Source organism: Amphiprion ocellaris, chromosome 10 (genome assembly GCF_022539595.1).
Source record: "Amphiprion ocellaris isolate individual 3 ecotype Okinawa chromosome 10, ASM2253959v1, whole genome shotgun sequence".
Lineage (NCBI taxonomy): Eukaryota > Metazoa > Chordata > Actinopteri > Pomacentridae > Amphiprion > Amphiprion ocellaris.
The window spans coordinates 34975550-34997062 of NC_072775.1; the positions used below are offsets into that span (position 1 = coordinate 34975550).

Genomic DNA, 21513 nt, shown 5'->3' on the forward strand with positions numbered 1-21513 from the left:
CGGAAAGACATTTAATCATTAAAAATGAGCCAAAATTAAACCATTATTAAGTGATATTTTACAGATTTCTAACTTTCTAACAGGTCCTTTACTACTTATCTGTGATGTTTATTTGGGTAAATCCTGATGTCTCATTTTAATAAAAAAAAAAAACAAAAATCAACAGTTTGCACTGAACAGATTCTGTAAAAAACTTCTGCGATCCTCAGTGAAACTGTGAAGTTATTAGTGACTCAGCTGTGACCAACAGGGACTTTTTAAAAATCTGTTAAACATCTGGAGTGAAGAAAAAGAGTCACTATTTGTCCATGAAAACATGCAGATTATGTGCAGAAGATGCTCATAAACCGACCTCCAGAGGATTGGAGGTACTTTAAATAAGACCTTGAAACAAATTCTGGCCCTCAGAGGGTTTGTGTTCATGACCAAACTACAGAAGAAGCCTCTGAGCGTCCTAAATAAAAAACAGCAGCTGTTTAATGATCGACAGCTGCTTGTTTAAAGTGTTGTCATCGACCTCCAGGACGTAGAAAACGTCTCTTATTTCAGCTACAACTTTGCAGTTTTTCTCTTCAAACTTCATGCAGTTTGCTTTTATTATTTTTGAGTTTTTTCTGCAAACTAAAACGTGTAATTTAGTGCTAATTATGCAGAAAATGGAGGCAGATGCTGGAGTTTTTTGTGAAAGAAAAGCTCCATTTAAACCCAGAAGATCTTATTTTATTGTAGAAGTGAGCAAACATACCAACAACACACAATATAACATTAAAGTTTCTGTCAAACCCTTTAGCAAAGTCTGAATAATGAACAACAGTGGACAACTTACAAATAAAGCAATTTATCATCATTGACAAAAACATAAATCTGTATAAATGAAATTAAATAAACAGCTTCGTTGTGAGTTCAGCTGTATTAAAATATGATATAAATGAGCCCAGGGAGCAGGAGAGAAGCGAGCAGATAAAATGTCATTAATCCTGTTTTCTCTTCAGATGTTTGAGCTGCTTTCAACAACCAAACTTAGTTTACAATCCGCCTTTACGTTCTCTGGTTATTTTCAAGAAATTTCAGTCTTTTGAAGCTTTAAATGATCTGACATGTTGGTTGTTGAGTTCAGACACAAAAACCGCTGTTTTTAAAGTTTGAACTGGACGTTTTTGTTCAATAGTTTGGAAAAATGTGCAGAAATACCAAATATTTCTTTGACATCAGTTAGTCTGGAGCAGAGAAAACATTGAGCAAACATGAAATAAGTTAGAACTAGCAGTGAGATTTAGGTTCAGCCACGTTAAAATGGTTAAAAAAAAAATTTTCTTTTTGCCTGATCAAAGACAGTTTGGTCATTTAAGGCACCTCTTTTAACTTCAGAAATGTAGGGAAAAACAGAAAACACACACTAGGACACAATCTGACTCCATAAAACTGACATTAAATCGAAAACAGGAAGGAAACCAGATTTAATCTACATAGAAATGGGATAAACCCATTTAAATAATGAGAATGTGCCCATAAGTAAAATCAGACCTCTGCAGTAAAGCTGGAGCTCTGTTTTAAGCTTTGGAAACTTTTACATTTAAATGTCATTTTCTAGGAGCCAAAAGCAACAGACACCACGACACAAGAATTACAGAAAGAAAAACATTTGCTGTAAGGACATAAAGTGCAAAAAACCAAAAAACAAAAACATGCACACTGTAAAAAAAATTCCTACAACTGTGGTCGCCTGAATGCTGCCATAAAATTACAGCAAAACATTTTCTACATTTATGGTAAAGAAATGCATTGATTTTGTTGATTTTAGGGTTAAAAACGTGATTTAACTTGACTCTGCTGTCGTCCTGCAGATTAAAATTGACCTGTTTTAAAGTTTGAAAATGTGGAAAAAAAAATATTTTTACAGTGAAACTTCTGATGTCCACATTTTCAACATGTTTGGGAAATCTTTGAACATTTTTTGGTGGAAAAATAGAAATGTTAAAAATGTTTCTTTAAGAAGATTCACAAAAAAATCAACCAAAATTCAGCGAATTTTGCTGGATTTTGAAGGATTTTTATGTGAATGTTCTTAAAGAAAATATTAGAAGTTTTACTGATATATATGGAATCACTTTAGATGTTTTTAGGATTTTTTTTGGAAGATTTTTACTCAATTTTCGAAAATAATTACAAGAATGTTCTTGCCAAATTTGGGGGATTTATTTTTAACTAAAACTTTTAAGGGAAATTTTTAAGAAATTATTGGAATTTTCTTCATGAAGGTTTTGAAAATTTTCAGAAATTTGTTGAATTTTTTTGCTGAATTTTTGGATTTTTTTCAGACAAGGAAACAATATTTTTTACTGCCCATAAATGAGGACAACAGGAGGGTCAAATGGAAAATATGTCGTAATATGTATAATAATGTGTGTTCTTAAGAAACATTTTTAACATTTTTTTTATTCCACCAAAAAATGTTCAAAGATTTCCCAAAAATGTTGAAAATGTGGACATCAGAAGTTTCACTGTGAAAACATTTATTTTTTCCCACATTTTCAAACTTTAAAACGGGTCAATTTTGACCCGCAGGACAATGCAAAGGTTAAAACTGTACAGGAGTCGAGAAACGTATTTTTTCAAGAGAAAAAAAATTCTAAAAAACACACTTTTCTCCTGATTAGCTTATTAGTGCTTATTAGTGATTCAGTGTTGAATAAACTGCAGCAAACTGATTTAAAGTTTATAAATTTTTACCGTCGTGGTTTGACAGTTTTTCACCGTAAAATGTAGAAACATTTTTTACAGTGCATCAATTGAAATTATTGGTGTAGATTCATTTTCAGCAATTATGCCCACTAACATCCCTAAAGAAATTACCTCAAAAAAAAAATATTTGATGGACTTGCGAGCTAATTGCTAAATAATAGTTTTCTTGCACCGTTGATTAAGTTTAATCTGATGTCTGGATTTTAAGATTCATTTGCACTCAGAACTAAACCAGACCTCCATATGCAGCGTTGTGTTTGGTTTTCAGACCGACTCGATGAAGACGGATGAGTTCCACCTGTTCCATCCGTCAGCTTGTTGCTCCTTCGACCTCCACCGGGTCAAACTGTTCAGATCGGATCGATTCTCTTCGTCCTTTAACCTCCCGACCAGCAGGAGACGTTTAATTAAAGCAGGGAGGAAGAAGCAGCAGCAGAGTTAAATCTGCTCGTTTTCAGGATCACACGTCCTGGTTTCCTAATTCAGCGTGAGATTCTGTTAATTAGTCATCAGGAGCCTCCAGCTTCTGCTTTTCTGATCCTTTAAATCGATTCTCTGCACCAAAACTCCTCCAATTTGCTGAGCAGAAGCTTTTTAAATTTCCTCTCAGAACAAAGGAGGACCTTTGATGAACAGTTTGGCTGAGAACTTTTAAAAACCCGTTAAAGCTGCGATATTTTAGGTTCCGAGCACCGACGGTGTGACGACTCGACTCAAACCCTTTGGTCTGTTATTATACATTCTTCGTCCGATGAAAGAAATGTGTTTTTGAGGCCCTAAAAATACTCAAAAACGTGTGAAAATTTGTACACATGTCACAAAAGTTTACATTTAGGGGAATGACTCAATAGCGCCCCCTGGAAAAATTCAAACATTTATTACGACCACGACGTGTGAGCTCCAGCTATGAAATTTGGTACATGTATGGGACTTGTCAAGTCCAAACGCACAAACGTATAATTGACACCCATGCCCAAAACACAACAGGAAGTCAGCCATTTTGAATTATGTGACATATTTTGGACATTTTCAAAAGCTGTAAACTCAAACAAGGCAGCCCTGACAGAGCTCAAATTTGGCCAGGATGTACTCCAGGCATGGGTGAGCAAAAGTTATAAAATGCTTGGCAAAAAATGGAAATGGAAATGGCGGCCGGCAGAATTTTGACGTTTTGCCATGAAACAGGAAGTGCTGTCTAACTGGCCTGTACATGCTCCAATCTGCCTCAAACTTTACATGTTTGATCAGAGTTTAACCCTGATCACATCCATAGGCTGAAATACAGTCTCAGTCGCAGCGCCACCTGGTGGACAAGCGTGGATTCACTGACCAGCAAGGATGCGCGGACTCAACCAATGATGCTTGCAGCTTTAATTAGTATTTAAAGCTATTTTACATGATAAAGGAACATCTGAAGCGAGTTCACAGGATACCGATTAAAGCCTCCAGTCAGAAGATAAATGGAACTAAAAATGTAAAGAAGAACCGATTTTAGACCCATAATGATCTGCAAAAAGTTCTTTAAAGTTCTCATAAAATTAAACATTTATCTGTGAATATTTTGACATTAAAAATTTAATCCCAAATCGGACATTTTTCTCCAGAAAATTTGTGTTTTTTATGACCTTATTCTGCAAATATTATTTTGTGTAAACTTTGCCCAATTTCTCATAAATTAGATATTTATTCATGGGATTCTTTTTTTTTCTTGTAAAATGTCTAATTAGATTTTTTGGGGCAATTTTTGTGCAACTTTATTCAACATTTTATCAACTTTTCTCCAAACATTTTTCTCCACTATTTTCTGTAAATCTCACGTTTCTAAATCTCCATTTCTGCCCAGAAAATTGTCTTTAATCAGAAACTGGGGATTAAAATCTCTTCTTGCAGCCTCATTCTTCTGATTTACAGATATTTCTTTGTTGTTTTAGTGTTTTTAAGTTGAGAGGAATGAAGTAAAAGTCCAGTTTAAATGGTTCTTTTAACAAATTTTAAGTGAAATTATTCCGTGCCAGTTGAAAAATTAGTGCATGAACAGAGTCGTTGGTGTTTTATTTACTTATTTCAAGATTTTAAGATTCAGAGAAACACAAAGCGACTGTGATGAAGAACATGGAGATCCTAAAACCTTAAATTAATTAACCAATTAATCAATTAAGGTGGAGTTTCTTGTCATCAGCAAAGTGTCGTCTTTAAACAAAATCAGAAAATATTCAGTTTAATAAAGACAGAAAACAAAGAAATCCTCGCTTTTGAGATTCTAAAACAAGACACATATTGATATTATCTCTCTATTTTTGCATTAAACTAATTGATTAATTGACCAATTAATCGATTAAGGTGTATCTTCCTGTCATCAGCAGGGAGTTAACTTTAAATTGCTTGTTTTGTCCAGCTATCAGTCAAAAACATTTTAGTTTATAAAGATAGAAAACAGAGAAATCCTCACTTTTGAGAGACTGAAATGAGAAAATTGTTGATTATTTCTGTATTTTTGCAGGAAATTAATTGATTAATGGACTAATTCAGGTGTGTTTTCTGGATTAATGGACTAATTAAGGTGTGTTTTATGGATTAATGGACTAATTAAGGTGTGTTTTCTGGATTAATGTACTAATTAAGGTGTTTTCTAGAATAATGGACTAATTCAGGTGTATTTTCTGGATTAATGGACTAATTAAGGTGTGTTTTCAAGATTAATGGACTAATTCAGGTGTGTTTTCTGGATTAATGGACTAATTAAGGTGTGCTTTCAGGATTAATGGACTAATTAAGGTGTGCTTTCAGGATTAATGGACTAATTAAGGTGTGCTTTCAGGATTAATGGACTAATTAAGATGTGTTTTCTGGATTAATGGACTAATTCAGGTGTGTTTTCTGTATTAATGGACTAATTAAGGTGTGTTTTATGGATTAATGGACTAATTAAGGTGTGTTTTCAAGATTAATGGACTAATTCAGGTGTGTTTTCTGGATTAATGGACTAATTAAGGTGTGCTTTCAGGATTAATGGACTAATTAAGGTGTGCTTTCAGGATTAATGGACTAATTAAGGTGTGTTTTATGGATTAATGGACTAATTAAGGTGTGTTTTCAAGATTAATGGACTAATTCAGGTGTGTTTTCTGTATTAATGGACTAATTAAGGTGTATTTTCTGGATTAATGGACTAATTAAGGTGTGTTTTCAAGATTAATGGACTAATTCAGGTGTGTTTTCTGGATTAATGGACTAATTAAGGTGTGCTTTCAGGATTAATGGACTAATTAAGGTGTGCTTTCAGGATTAATGGACTAATTAAGGTGTGCTTTCAGGATTAATGGACTAATTAAGATGTGTTTTCTGGATTAATGGACTAATTAAGGTGTGCTTTCAGGATTAATGGACTAATTAAGATGTGTTTCTGCTCACATCATCTGCTATCACCGCAGCGTTTCTTACATCCAGGTTTGTTTGATAAAACCAGAGAGTTTGTGAGATCTAACGTCATTGTGACGCTCTTCTGGTCCTCTGGTGTTTTTAATTTTAAACGACAGTAAAACCTAAGGCTAACTGAAACTGAAACCTCGACTAGAGGCTGCAGAAAAAAGAAGCGCGTTCTGCTGACAAACTGCTTCCGAAAAAAGTTCAGGAAATCCATCAGCCGTCTTCTAAATGTACCAGCGGAGCGACACGAAGCAGTAATTAGGTTCTGTCAGGAGGAGAAGCTTCACGGAGATGAACGAGCCCAGAATGGAGGCTGCTGAGTCAGCGTTTGGCAAGAAGAAAGGAAGGAGGGAAGTCTGGAGGTCGACCGAACGATTCAGGAGAGTCGAGCTACAAAAGAAGCAACAAAATGCTAAAGTTCAGCTCCAGGATCAAACAAAACCTGATTTATCTGCTCTGGAATCTCTGCCGGCCTTTACAGTTGGCTGAAAGGTCGAAGAACCTTATCTTTACTCTAGCCATGCACTGGAAAAAATGCTCCTCTCAAAACAAGAAAAAAACACTGATTTCAAGGAACTTTTACCTTGAAATAAGTGAAAAAATCTGCCAATAGAATAAGGGAAAAATATTGTTTCCTTTTCTGAAAAAAAAAAACTAAAATCTGCAACAAAATTCCCCAAATTTCTGAAAATTTGCAAAAACCTTCAGGAAGAAAATTCCAATAATTCCTTAAAAGTTTTATTTTAAAAAAAATCGCCCAAATTTGGCAAGAAAATTTTTGTAAATATTTTCAAAAAATGAATAAAGATCTTCCAAAAAAATCCTAAAAATATCTAAAGTGATTCCATATATATCAGTAAAACTTCTAATATTTTCTTTAAGAACATTCACATAAAAATCTACCAAAATCCAGTGAATTTCACTGGATTTTGGTAGATTTTTATGTGAATGTTCTTAAGAAACATTTTTAACATTTCTTTTTTTCCACCAAAAAATGTTCAGAAATGTAGACATCAGAAGTTTCACTGTGAAAATATATTTTCCCCACATTTTCAAACTTTAAAACGGGTCAATTTTGACCCGCAGGACGACATGAGGGTTAAACTTATTTTGAGTTTTCTTGTAAAATTCAACTCAATAAAAGATAATTTCCAGATTGTTTGACTGAACAAGATATTTAAGATGCATTGTCTTAAAACAAGTCCCTCCATCTGCTGAAATGTCACTTGTTCAGTGAATTTATCTTAAATCAAGAGGAATGAGACATTCTGACTAAAAATAAGACAAACAGACTTGGTAAGATTTGGAGTTTTTGCAGTGTGCTGTATTCTATCAGCTAAAAATCTAATTATTTCACAGATATTTGCTGTTATTTTAACAGTTTTTACATTATTTGGACGTTAAAGTGTTCCACCATTGTTTAACGGGTTTTTAGATGAGGAAATAACTTCAGAAAACTAAATTTTCTCTGTGATGCAAGTGAAAAGTGAAATCTCCTGTGCGCTATTTGAGAGTTTGTCATGAGTTTGATTTGGTTCTTATTTAAAGGCTCACTGATCAGGAGCCTGGAGCTTTAATTTTCAGTCAATATTCAACGTCTGAAGGAAATGTTTAGTGGATAATTATCAAATATGACACCTTTCTTCTTTAAATAAGTTTTTCTGATTCCTGTTGTGAATAATTCTGCATTTCATTAACGACACCAGAGCGAGAACGAAGCTTTTCTGGTCTGTGGTAATTTTCTGGAGGTCACCCCACAGAAATGTCACTGGAAAACTCCAATACGCTAAAAGCTGGAAAAGCTGCAGCTGCCGATCCTTCATTAAATATTAAGAGCGGCTGAGTGCAGTGTCGGGTAAGGAGGAGGGGGAGTCACCGATTCCTCCCCCAGAAACCATCTTCATCCAGCTGAGTCAGTCCGGAGACGCTCGGCTGCAGAGAGACGCAGCGAAGCGAAGCTGAACGCCGGCTGGATGACGCTGGAAAGGTCACGGACACGAAAGAAAACACAAAGTGTGTCAGGATCAACATGGCTGCCGATCACACGCCAATCCTGCCCGGCAACAACGAGCTCCAGCAAAGACTATTGTCACTGTCCTCAGAGAACCAACGTCCAAATACGACTGCAGCAGATAAATCACAGTTTTGTCTTGTGTTTTTCCTCCTAAAATAACGTTTATCTCATCAAACTAGAAGAACATCTAGAGACAAAGACTTTCAGGTCAACAGAGACGAGAAATCCTCAAACATGACTGCAGATTGCACCCATTTCAGTCTCATAAACAACATTTACACCAACGTTTTCATCTGTTACACCGATGCACATCTAGATAACACAACCTGGTTTCAGCTGAGCTAAATGTAACATTAGAGCTCCTTAATTAAACATTTTCAGGTCAATTTTTGGTGGAGACTAGAAGCTTCTCTGTGCACAGCAACTAAAAGCATTTAGCATAAATTAGCAACAGAAAGTGTTTTTTTCTTGAAAAAAATGCTAAAAATGACATGAAAATTGTCCCAAATGACTTACAGATTGTCCAAAGTAATGCAAAATGGATGAAAATGATTTTAAAAAATTCCTCAAATTTGTCCAGAATGTCTTCAAATGTGTCTGGATGGATGGATGGATATCTGCCCGGTAACAAGGAATTTACACGATAAATGCGATTATTTCATTTATTTCTCTTTAATATTTCACCACATACTCCTCTGAGAACCAACATGAGACTCTAATGTACATTTTGTAACAGATAAATCACAATTTTTTCTTGTTTTTGTTCAAATTCGACAAATTGAGGTCAAGATGACTCAGTGGAGCTTCAAAAAAAACCAACCCTGTTTCCTACATAAAACGTCCCAAATCTAAAATGTAAATGAGAGCAGAGTGAGTTGAAAAGGACGAGCAGGAAGCCATTGGGATGCTAAACCCTCCGTCGCTGAAGGAGATTGGAAAGGAAGGTGGTGAAATCCACACTCGGCTGTTTTATCTCTCTGCTGCAGCCGGCGCTGCAGGTAAGCCCAGTTTGACCTTGAAAGGAGGAAGCAGGAAGCCGCTAATCAGCCGAACATGTGGGTGAACCAGAGTAAATAAATACAAAAAACACACATTATCATTCACACTCCTCCAGAACGACCTGATCTGTTCATTTAACGTTTGTTTAGCAGCCGGGAAACGACTCAAGGAGAGAACCAGGAGAAAACAACAGAAGAAAGAGGACTGGGGTGAAAGCAGTCGATGACTGCAGACGGACACAAAGGATGAGGAGCAAACCAACGGGGCTTTAAACGACGGAGGAGGATCGATGGAGGCTATTCTGGGTTTGATGGGGAGAATGAGGCTGAAGGGAGGCGAGGAAATGATGGAAGACGGCGGTTTTGGGGTTAAACGAGGACAACAGGGCGCCAAAGGTGGAGAATTCTGAGCAGAAAAGTCCCAATTAAAGCACTTTTTAACTGATATGTCAGCTTTATCAAGCAAAAACACAAGAGTCGTGAAAAGAGAGCAAAATTAGTTGCTGAAACATCAGAAAATGTGGAGATATTTGACATTAAAAGCAGTCAGAAAGCCACCGGTAATCCTTGATATGTGAACAGTTAGAGAGGTGGAAATAACTGAGCTGAAAGAAACCGACAAAAGGAGACATAAAGAGGAAGAAATATAGGTTTTCAACATCATCTGGAGCCTGTATGGAAAGCCAAAAGCGCCATAATTCACCTGTTTGCACACAATTTAAATCAAAACGCTGCTTTTTACACCACACCTGAGCTTTACAACAAGGAATGCATCTCTAAATGTTAGAAAAATGATTTATTAGGACAGATTTCATTTGTTAACTTTGTTATTTGGTTAAAAAAAAACTAAATAAATCTGTGCTGCACCACATGAAAACACCAATGAAAACCAAACTAAAAGCTAAAAACAACACAGAAAAACTGAAAAATATTCCCATTTTGGACATTTTTGCCAAAGAAAAGACTCAAAACAGTTCATCAAACATCAGCTTTCTTGCTGAATTAGTTTCTGACAGCAGTTAATTGATTAATTAACAAATAAGTGCAACTGTAATTAAAATTCAGCCGTTTTGGGGATTGTAATACTCATTTTTGCAGATAATTCAGTTTTTACACTTTGCAAAGGCCGTATGTTTGACACCCCAGTCTTACGGCTTGATTACGGTTTAATCTACCAGCCATCAGAGATTGTTTTGATTAGTCAGGTTTTAGATCCAGCTAACGTTCCTAAAGTTCTAAACTTGGGACTTTTCCGAGGAAAAAGCAGCACGGTTGAACCACAGTCTGCTAAAATCCCCCTGAGCTACAACAACAGAGACCACACATCTGCACACATCTGTCCGGCCACACTGGGTCAGCGGCATCAGCTCAGAGTGAAGCATGATGGGATTGGGTCCGACACCGGCGGCACTGGGCACGCTCACTGGGTTCCTTCTGCAGTTTCCTGATTATCTGCGGTGACTCGGAGCTGCATCGACTAATGCGCCGAAAATAAGTTGTGACTCAAAAACTCTGTGTGACTGATTTGCACGAGACGACAGGAATAATCTGGAATAAAATCTCTAAATATACCGAACGCACCAACAACACAAGACAAGAAGAAGGATAGCTTCTCACGACTCAGTCTGAAAAACCTGAGGGTTATGTCTTCGAATCATCCAGTGAATGCATGTTTTTTCCTCAAATCAGACTCATTCTGTCTACAAAATGTCAATAAACTGTGAAAAATGCTAATATAAGGCACAACAGTATTTAAATGTCTTGTTTAGTCTGACTTAAGAGTTCAAAGATACTCAGTTCATGATGATATAAACCAGAGAAAAACAGCAAATCTGCAGATTTAATTTAACCAATATGCCAGAAATCGACAAACTAGATGTAAAAATTGCAAATTAACATTAACAAAAATTAAAATTAAAGGTCCACTGATACTGATTATTAGTAATAAATGATAACCGAGATGAGGAACTGATAAACATCTGCAGTAGAAATTAAAACCTTAGTGTCAAAATTCATAAAAACACAACTTAAAGTCTTTGCTGAAATGCTTGTTAGTCTTACGGATGTTTTGTTTAAAGCTAGAAAAGAAGAAACCGTTTTAATTTTGTCAGCAGATGACTTGAATAACTGGAAAAAGAATTTGTCATTTCAGAAGGATTTGAAGGTTTTGTGGAGGAGGGCATCTGCATAGGAAATAAAGAATAACTGACAAAAGGCAGTTTGGAACCTCGGTGAAGACGTATAAAACTGAAAACTGTTTTTTGCTTTGGTTTGCATTCAGATCTGGTTTTGCTGCCGATATAAAGAGTCAAACTGACCAGTTTTCCATGCAGCTGAGTTCTTGTTGGAACCAAATCCTCATTTTTAGTGTTTCTCTCTGCATGTGTTTGTGAACTCTGTCTTTTAAATAAAATATCAAAAAGACTCCAATAACCCTTAAATCAGAGAAAGTTGTGCTCTACCTGACAGACTTGTTTTTTGACATTTCTTGGAGATTCGTCATAAAAACTTTCAACAAAAGTCACAAAAGTCAACTTTTTAACATTCTGGTGCATCTGTTTAATTCACTTTTTAACCAGGAATCAAATTAAATAAACGATGGGTCTGATAACGGGAAAAATGCTCCATTTTTCAGGTCCAGTAACTGGACTAATGCACCAAACTGAGCCACAACTCAACTCACCGAATCTATAAATACTCGAAGACCAAACAGAGTTGTTGCATCTGTAACATCAGAACTGACAGATTTTTGGCTGATTTTGACAAAAAATGTGCTCAAAAATCCAGTAAAAAGGCAGCTGGACTTGTGTTTTTGGTTCTTCAAGAGGCTCCTCCAAATGAAGAAGCTGCTTAGTACTGAAAGTCTTTGGATTTATGAGAATCTACACAAATAAAACATGTAGAAAAATCATGTTAATACAGAACAAAGAAAACTGGGTTATACAGAATGTATCTCTGAATAGCTAATGGTGCTAATTTATGTGTTTCCCTTTAGTCAAACGGAAAACAAACGTTTAAAGTGACTCATTTAGAGTGTATTTTTTATGACTCTGCAGGGTATTTACACCTTTAACCCAAATAAACGCCATTCTGTGCAGCTTCATGTTTCAAAAATCTCATTCGAGTGCTAAAACAAACTTAACAATAACAGAAATAAATCAGAATCATCCTTTGAAAAAACAAAAGAGAATCATCCTTTGAAATCAGTTTTACATCTAGTGTCGTGAAAAAATATTTGCCCCTTCATGAATTCTTTTTTAAAAAAATATTTCCCATTTAAATGTTGAAAAGCATCAAAGAAACTTAAATATTAGACAAAGCTAACCAATGTAGACAAAAAAAGCAGTTTTAAATGACGATTCAATGTTTTAAGGGAAAAAGCCGTCCAAACCTACCTGGCCCTGTGTGAAAAAGTAATTGCCCCTCTTGTTAAGTCATGAATTAACTGTGGATAATCACATTTTTGGGAAAGCGAGTTCAGTGTCACTGACCACAACCAAGCCTGATGACCTCCAGACCTGTTCAATGAAGAAATCACTTCAATAGAACCATCTGACAAAATGAAGTCAACCAGACGATCTCAAAAACCTGCAACCAAAGAAATTCAGGAACAGATGTCATCTATCAGTCCAAAAAGGGTTACAAAGCCCTTTCTAAAGCTTTAGGACTCCAGAGAACCACGGTGAGAACCATTATCCACAGATGGAGAAAACATGGAACAGTGGAGAACCTTCCCTACCAACATTACTTCAAGAGGACAGCGACGACTCATCCAGGAGGTCACCAACAAACCCAGGATGGCATCTAAAGACCTGCAGGTCTCCCTGGCCTCAGTTAAGGTCAGTGTTCATGACTCAACAATAAGGAAGAGACTGGGCAGAAATGGATCCATGACAGAGTTCCAAGGCCAAAACCACTGACCAGAAAGAACGTAAACGCTTGTCTTACTTTTGCAAACAAACATCTGAAAGATCCCCAAGACTTTTGGGAGAAAATTCCACAGACTGACAAGACAAAAGTTGGACTTCTTGGAAGGTGTGTGCCTCGTTACATCTGGCCCCAATAACCCAAGGTCCCCCATGTCCTCCAGCAACCCAAGGTCCTCCAGCAACCCAAGGTCCCCCAACAACCCAAGGTCCCCCAACAACCCACGGTCCCCCAACAACCCAAGGTCCCCCAAAAACCCAAGGTCCCCTAACAACCCAAGATCCTCCAAGAACCCAAGGTCCTCCAGCAACCCAAGGTCCCCCAAAAACCCAAGGTCCCCCAACAACCCAAGGTCCTCCAGCAACCCAAGGTCCTCCAAAAACCCAAGGTCCCCCAGCAACCCAAGGTCCTCCAGCAATCCAAGGTCCCCCAACAACCCAAGGTCCCCCAACAACCCAAGGTCCCCCAACAACCCAAGGTCCTCCAGCAACCCAAGGTCCCCAACAACCCAAAATTGCCCAACAACCCAAGGTCCTCCAGCAACCCAAGATCCCCAAAAAACCCACGGTCCCCCAACTACCCACGGTCCCTCAACAACCCAAGGTCCTCCAGCAACCCAAGGTCCTCCAGCAACACCAGATGCCCAAATACTGGCTCCAGCGATATCAGATGGTACACTATCCATTCAAGAAGTCAGGCTACCAGCCCCAGGTGCTACACCAGAAGCCCCATTAGAGCAGTCACTATCCTTAGCAACTTTTCAGAAAAAGAGCATAGCAACAGTCAAACATGGTAGTGGTAGTGTGATGATCTGGGGCTGCTTTGCTGCTTCAGGACCTGGACTACTTGCTGTGATTGATGGAACCATGAATTCTGCTCTCTATTAGAAAATCCTGAAGGAAAACATTCAACCATCAGTTCCTGACCTCAAGCTGAAGCTCACTTGAGTTCTGCAGCAGGACAATGATCCAAAACACAAAAGCAAGCCGATTTCTGAACGGCTTAATAAAAACTAGATCAAGGTTTTGGAGTGGCCTCGTCAAAATCTGGACTTGAATATGATTGAAATGCTGGCATGACCTTAAAAAGGACGTTCAAGGTGGAAAACCTTCCAGTGCTGCTGAATTAAAACAATTCTGCATCAAGAGTGGACCAAGTTCTAGAAAACACTTGCTTTCAGCAGTTGCTGCTGAGGCCCAATAAGTTATTAGGTTTAGGGGGCGATTACTTTTTCACACAGGGCCAGGTAGCTTTGAATAAATAAAATCCTGATTTAAATACTGCATTTTGTGCTGACTTGGGTTATCTTTGTCTGATATTTACATTTGTTTGATGATGTTAAACATTAAAGTCGGGAAAATATGCAAAAAAAGAAGAATTTGAGAATTTGAGGGGGCAAATACTTTTTCACAGCACTGTACATGCATTTACTTGTTGCTCATTACATGTTTGTTTTGATCTATAAACTCTTCGATGCAAATCCAAGCAAACCACTCTGGGAAATCTGCAAACAGCCGACAGGGGAAATAAATCTTTCATTTGGTCTGACTGCCGACGCCAAGAGTTTTACTCAGAAATGAGACTCGAGATCATTCAACTCTCACCTCCAGAAAGACAAACTGGCCGACTTAAAAGTGAATAATCCACTTCAGGTGAAGAGTTTCACACAAAACATCTGCTGGTTTTCGTCCTTGATCTGCTCCTCAGCTGAACGAAGCGAGAAAACGTTGCTGCTGACGTGTTAAAACCAACAAATCCATCAAAGTACTGAGAGACTGAAACTGATGTGTAGAAATGAACCAGGAAACAGACGATGATTGGGTCATTGGCTTGAAATGAACAAACAGCAAACAGGACGACTTTTTACACACGGTTCAATCAAAAATACGTCTTCATGGATTTGAGGTAAGGTCATTTCAGCACATTGTTTTCGTCGCTTAAACTGACCCTAGAAAGTTCCAACTCTGCCTCCAGGAATCAAGCAATAACTTTCTTTTTCATGCATTTCTACAAAAACTACTCATCCAGCTGTAATTTCCAGCCACAAAATGACCCTTTTTCTAAACCAAAAAGATCCACAAAAGACAAGAAGGAGCAGTTCAGTTGTAGAATTTCACAACAACAAATCACCAATAAATTCCAGCTGCAAACTCTCACCACTGAATCTTCAGAAACACTGAGCAACTTTCAGATTCTCCCTCCAACAAGTCGTCTAGATCCACATCAGACAACTCAAACTCACATTTATCCATTTAAGAGCTTTCTCTGCTGGTGTTCTGAGGTTTTTTAAGGATTCTGCTGTCAGTTCATCGCTTTAACTTCAACCACCAGATTAATCCTCACCTTCTGCTGATCTACTAATGGAGTAATCTGAAAACTCCCTTAAAATGCAGCTTCTTAAATGTGAATATTTGCTCCTGTGTGGCAGTTAACGGGAAAATGTTTGGGTTGGGGATAAAATGAGACATTTTTCACCTCAGGGTTTGAGAAAAATGCACGTTTTAGATCCTAAATAACTTATTGATGATTCCAGTCTGTAGGACAGTTTAAATCAAGGGTGTCAAACTCATCTTAGTCCAGGTTCCACATTCAGTCCAGTTTGATCTCCAGTAAAATCACAGCATCTAATAACCTAGAAATAACCACAACTCCTGATGCCTCCTTTGTTTTAGTGCAAACAAAAAAAATTCACACTTAAGGAATTATTTTTTTTACTAAACATCATAAACAACCTGACATTTCTTTAGAAAAATACATTCAATTTCATCAACATTCAGCCTCAGTTTATCATTTCCACGTTACAACTTCCAGATCACAGAGTGTCGACAAAGGAACACAACATTTAATCATCTGGAACTGAACCAGAAAGGATTTTACTTTATGATCAAAATGACAAAAGTCAGACAAAAAAAGGGCAAAAAACAACAAAAACAAGACAAAATATTACAAAAATTAGACGCAAAATGACAAAAACAAGACAAACGACATGAAACGAGACTAAAAAATTAGACAAAAAAGTTACAAAGCGACAAAAAATGGATAAACGACAAAAATGAGACAAAAAAATTACACAAATGACACAAACGAGACCAAAAATGACAAAAACAAGAAACAAAACAATAAAAAAGTAGACAAACAACACAAGTGAGTCAAAAAAGAAACACAAAAATGACAAAAACCAGAAACAAAATGACAAAAGTCAGACAAATATACAACAAAAACAAGACAACATATTACAAAAAATGAGACACAAAACGACAAAAGAACAATGAACAATCTAGTATTTTACTTTATGATCAAAAAAACTTGTTATGGTCTAGAAATTATGGTAAATTTATAGTTTTACTAATTTACAATCTGCAGTTAATGTCTTCTCTGGAATTTTTACACTTTGAGGACCGGCTTGGACCCTCTGGAGGACCGCTGTTGGCCCACGGGCCGCATGTTGGACACCCCTGGTTTAAAGTGAGATCTGTTTGAAAACGGCCTCATTTGAGTTTAAAACATTTAGATTTATAACATGATGTCTTCAAATCTGTAACTAATCCACAGATAGAAAAAAAGAGGCTGATTTAGGATTATACAGTCGACCAGAGGGGGGCGCTGAACCTCCAGGACCTCCTGTGTATGTGTTAGTGTGTATGTGTGTGTGTGTGTGTGTGTGTGTGCGTGTGTGTGTGTGTGTGTGTAGGTGTGTGTGTGACAGCTCCTGGTGCTGAAAGCTCAGCACTCAGCAGTCAGATCACAAACAAACTGACGCATTTCATGATTAAAACTGCAGAAAGAAACAAGCGGAGCTCAGGTAGATCAACAGATTCACAGCTGTTCCTCTCCGACTGGGAGCACTGGGAGGACTGGGAGGACTGGGAGGACTGGTTCCAGCTGCACACAAACACAACAACAGCAGCAGCAGCAGCAGCAGCACTGCAGCAGACAGTAAACAGTCTGGGATGAGCGGGGAGCAGCACGTGGACTCTCACCTGGTTGCTGGAGAGCTGCGCGTGCTGGGAGATGAGCATCTGGACCAGGATGTGCAGCCCGGAGGTGAACAGTCCCGCCAGGATGGCCCAGGTGAGCGGCAGCGGCAGCATGCTGTAGGTGGCGAACAGCGTGAAGAGCACGTATCCCACCCCGTCCCCCAGCAGCCCGTAGCCCAGCCCGGCCGCCAGGATCTGCGTGGCCATAGCCACCCAGGTGACCACGCCGCTGTACTGCAGGTAGCTGTGCGACGTGGTGTCCTTCCGCACCACCACTAAGGCACAAATGACGACCTCGATGCCCGTGAAGAAGCCCAGCAGCGTGCCTTTGATGGGGTCCATGGGGGTGGAGGCCAGCGTGAGGTGCAGCACCAGCAGGGTCAGCTTGGTCACCACGTCCAGGATGTTCATCACCACCACGGACTTGCGCCTCTGGCCCAGGAAGTAGCGCTGGTAGAGGCGCTCCAGGTCCCGGGACTTGAAGGCGTTGCGCAGCGTGGGGAAGATGACGCCCCGGTACGTGTAGCCCCAGTTCAGGAAGAAGTCCGAGTTGCTCGGAGCGCAGTCGATCTGCAGGAAGCCCAGGTCGCTGCTGGCGCGCTCCGGGAACACTTTGGTCCCGCCGTTGTTGTGCCGGTCCCCCACCGACGTCCGGCCCGCAGACTGCTTCCTCCCGGCCTGGCTCGGGTCGTAGGGCTCGTCCTGCCCGACGCCCTTCACCCCCCCTCCGCCGCCCCCGCCCTGCTCGTGGATGAAGCGCTGCTCGGTGATGTGCCGCACCGCGTTCTGCCACAGCAGCCGTTTGGGTCGCGCGCTGCCGCTGCCGCTGCTGTTGCTGTTGTTGCTGCTCGGTGTCCGGTTGATGGTGTAGAGCTCCTCGCTGGCGCTGGAGCACCGGACCTCCGACAGCTCCATCGCCGCCGCCGGTCGCCGCTGTCCGGGTTCGGTAGTGTGCTGCTCCGGTCGGTCTGCTCCGCTGTGTGTTTCCGCTCCGTCCGTTAGCTCAGCGGTTTTGGGGAGACGACGTCCTCTCGTGCGCATCGAACCGGGGGCGCGTGCCTCTGTGTCGGGTTGCGGCGGGCACGGCACGGGGGAGAGCGCGGCTGGAGGTCATTGTAACGCGAACGATTCCACGGAAGAAGCAGCGCGTAAATCCTGGCGGAGAGGAAACGCATCTCCGGGATTAACGGCGCAGTCTGCCGTCGTCGTCGCCACCACCGGCAGCAGCTCGAGCCACCGTGCGCCGACCGGCCGACCGCGGCATCGGGGTGCCGCCGTGAAAAACACGGAGGAGACGGTGTCAGGACGGGATCTTCACCGGAACCACGGAACACGGTTCGTGCGTCGCTGGCACGGATCCGTTAGTCGGACACGGTTTCCAAAAACAGAGAAGAAAATTCCCGTCAATCCTTCTGTCAACAAGATGCTCCAAAAAACCAAAAATAATCCGTTTGGTAAAATCCGTTCTTCAGCCGGAAATAAATAAATAAAAATAAAAATCGGTCTCGAGGCGGAGGAATTGAAAATGTTCAACTTGTTGTTGCGCGTGAAGCTGCTCAGCCCTCCTCGCGCTCCATCAGCACCGGAGCTCTGGATGCAACACCTGGATGAGGGCGGGAGCTCCCCGGTGCCCGGTGCTCTGTCTCCGCGGAGAGTGTCCGGTAAATAACGGAGCCTCCTTCCACCTCCTCCCCCTCCTCCTCCTCCTCCTCCGGTGAGCCGTCGCTCCGCGGGAGACCTCCCGGTTCTTCCTCTTCGTCTCCTCCTCTTCCTCTCCGGTGTCTGAACGAGCAGCGGCGGCCGCGTGGAGTCGGTTTGCAGGGAGCGCGAGTCTGGTCAGCAAGAAGCAGCGCGAGGACGAGTCAGCTGCGCTCCGGTTTGACGTCACGTCACCTCCGAGTGTGTGTGTGTGTGTGTGTGTGTGTCTGTGTGTGTGTGTGTGTGTGTGTGTTTAATGTGTGTGTGTTTAGTGTGTGTGTTTAATGTGTGTGTGTGTGTGTGTGTGTGTGTGTGTGTGTGTGTGTGTGTTTAATGTGTGTGTCTCATCCAGCTCTTCTTCATTTTTGTTCTTTTTCTTTTTAATCCATTGACTTCTGCATCAAACTTTCTTTTTTCTGTTTTTCTTCTTTCCTCTGAGGAGAACTGATCAGAACATGAGATAAAGATGAAGATAATATTTGCAGCAGCAAACAGGATGGTGCAAAAATGTAGGAACATCAATAAAAAAAATCTAGGAATAAACAAGAAATATGCAATCTGTTAATGTTCTGCAAATTCTTCATGCAGAAAATGTACAGATTGGACAAATTCTGCAAGTGTGTACACACGTACACAGCTGCACCTGTACATATATATATATATATAAAAAACTGAATATTACATTTTTCTGCTCATAGAAATATATATATATATATATATATATATATATATATATATATATATATATATATATATATATATATATATATATACATATATATATAGTCAAGAATTAGATTAAAAGGAGATAAAAAGGAGAAAAACTCAGAAATTGCACAGATTTTTCTATGAGCAGAAAAATGTAATATTCAGTTTTTTTAAATGCATGAGGTACTCTGATACTCGCTCTGTACAACTACTATTAAAAAAGATTTAAAAAATAAAAAATACTGGTTAATTTACAGCAAAATACTGACAGCTGAAGTTGGAAGAAAAAATATATATTTTCACAGTGAAACTTCTGATGTCCACATTTTCAACATTTTTGGGAAATTTTTGAACATTTTTTGGTGGAAAAAAGAAATGTTAAGAATGTTTCTGAAGAACATTCACAAAAAAATCGACCAAAATCCAGCAAATTTCGCTGGATTTTGGCAGATTTTTTATGTGAATGTTCTTAAAGAAAATATTACAAGTTTTACTGATATATATGGAATCACTTTAGATATTTTTAGGATTTTTTTGGAAGATTTTTACTCATTTTTTGAAAATATTTACAAGAATTTTCTTGCCAAATTTGGGGGATTTTTTTTAAATAAAAAAGGGAAACTTTTAAGGAATTATTGGAATTTTGTTCCTGAAGGTTTCGGAAATTTTCAGAAATTTGGGGAATTTTTTGCAGTAATTTTTTTATTTTTTTCAGACAAGAAAACAATAGTTTTTGGTGCCTTATATGAGGACATGAGAGTTAATAGACTGGAACATAAAGTGTGTTGTTAGCAGTTCTGCTTCACATGTTGCCATCAAACAGAAATAAAGATGAAGTTAGTTCTTTCCAGTATTGAACCTAAACACAGAGATAAACGGATGGACTTCAACTCAACTTACAATGAGAAACACGTAGAAGAAACCAGCATCCTGCAATATGGTTTAGCACATGACATTTATCTTCAAAATAGGGACTAATTAAAGCTGCAAGCAGCGTTGGTCGGGTCCTCGCATCCTTTCTGGTCAGTGAATCCAAGCCTGTCCACCAGGTGGCGCTACACTATGAATGTAAATCGGCCTAGCTTTGTCATCAGGGTGGGACTCTGATCACACATGTAAAGTTTGAGGCAGATTGGAGCACCTTGAGGCAAGATATGCAGCACTTCCTGTTTCAAAATTCCACCTGCTGCCGTTGGATATGTCAGCTGACCTGTTCTCCTTGTACAGTGAAAACATCATGAGTAAAATACAAGGCTTACTGGGAGCATCCATTGGAGGTTATAATATAAATATCACATGTTATGCAGATGACACAGTGCTGATAGCGAACAGTGAAGAAAACTTACAACCTATAGTAGCCATAATTAATACAGAGAACCAAAAACTCAATCTGTCTCAGTTCATGGATGACATCAGATGGGAGATGTGAACTAGATATCAGATGTAGAACAGCATTTATGAAAATGAAAAATATACTGAGAAATAAGAAAATAGCAATTAGCATCCGTACGAGGACTCTCAGCTCTTACATCCCACCAGTTCTGACGTGAATCAGAAATAATACAACTGCAGCAGAGATGTGGTTTTACAGACGTATGTCTTATACAGACGGAATAATCAACATTTTTTGGATGAATCATAAGGAAAGAGATCCTGGAATATATCGTCACAACCGGGAAAATGAATGTGAAGAGAGGACGAGGCAGACAGAATAAAGACGATAGACTGACATCATGATATCATGGCTACACATGGAACAATCAACAGCCACAATTCAGAAAGCAAAAGATCGGATTAGATGGAGAGAAATGATCCCCTACGCTGAATGGCATGGCAACGTACAAATATATAGGACTTAATGTCAGTGGTGGAAGCAAAAGTTTGTCTTTGTAAACACTTTAGTGTTTCTTTACCTTTGTAATTGTGTCCAAAATAATGTTTTCCGTGATTATAGGCAATATTATAACACTGTTTCAGATAGATAGATAGATAGATAGATAGATAGACTATAGATAGATAGATA

At 39.3% G+C, this 21513-nt stretch overlaps 1 protein-coding gene across 2 annotated transcripts in view; it reads right to left on the reverse strand.

Annotated features, from left to right (window-relative positions):
- Positions 1–18921, reverse strand: part of adcy8 (adenylate cyclase 8 (brain)) — a 134331-nt gene extending 115410 nt beyond the window's left edge. The window contains exon 1 of one of the 2 annotated variants that reach the window (XM_055014276.1): positions 17088–18921. In XM_055014276.1, coding sequence (XP_054870251.1) covers positions 17088–18125 — 1038 coding nt within the window. In that variant the 5' untranslated portion in view covers positions 18126–18921. The remainder of the gene's footprint in view (positions 1–17087) is intronic. The other variant, XM_055014277.1, reaches the window with a different exon arrangement.
- Positions 18922–21513: the final 2592 nt, after the last annotated feature.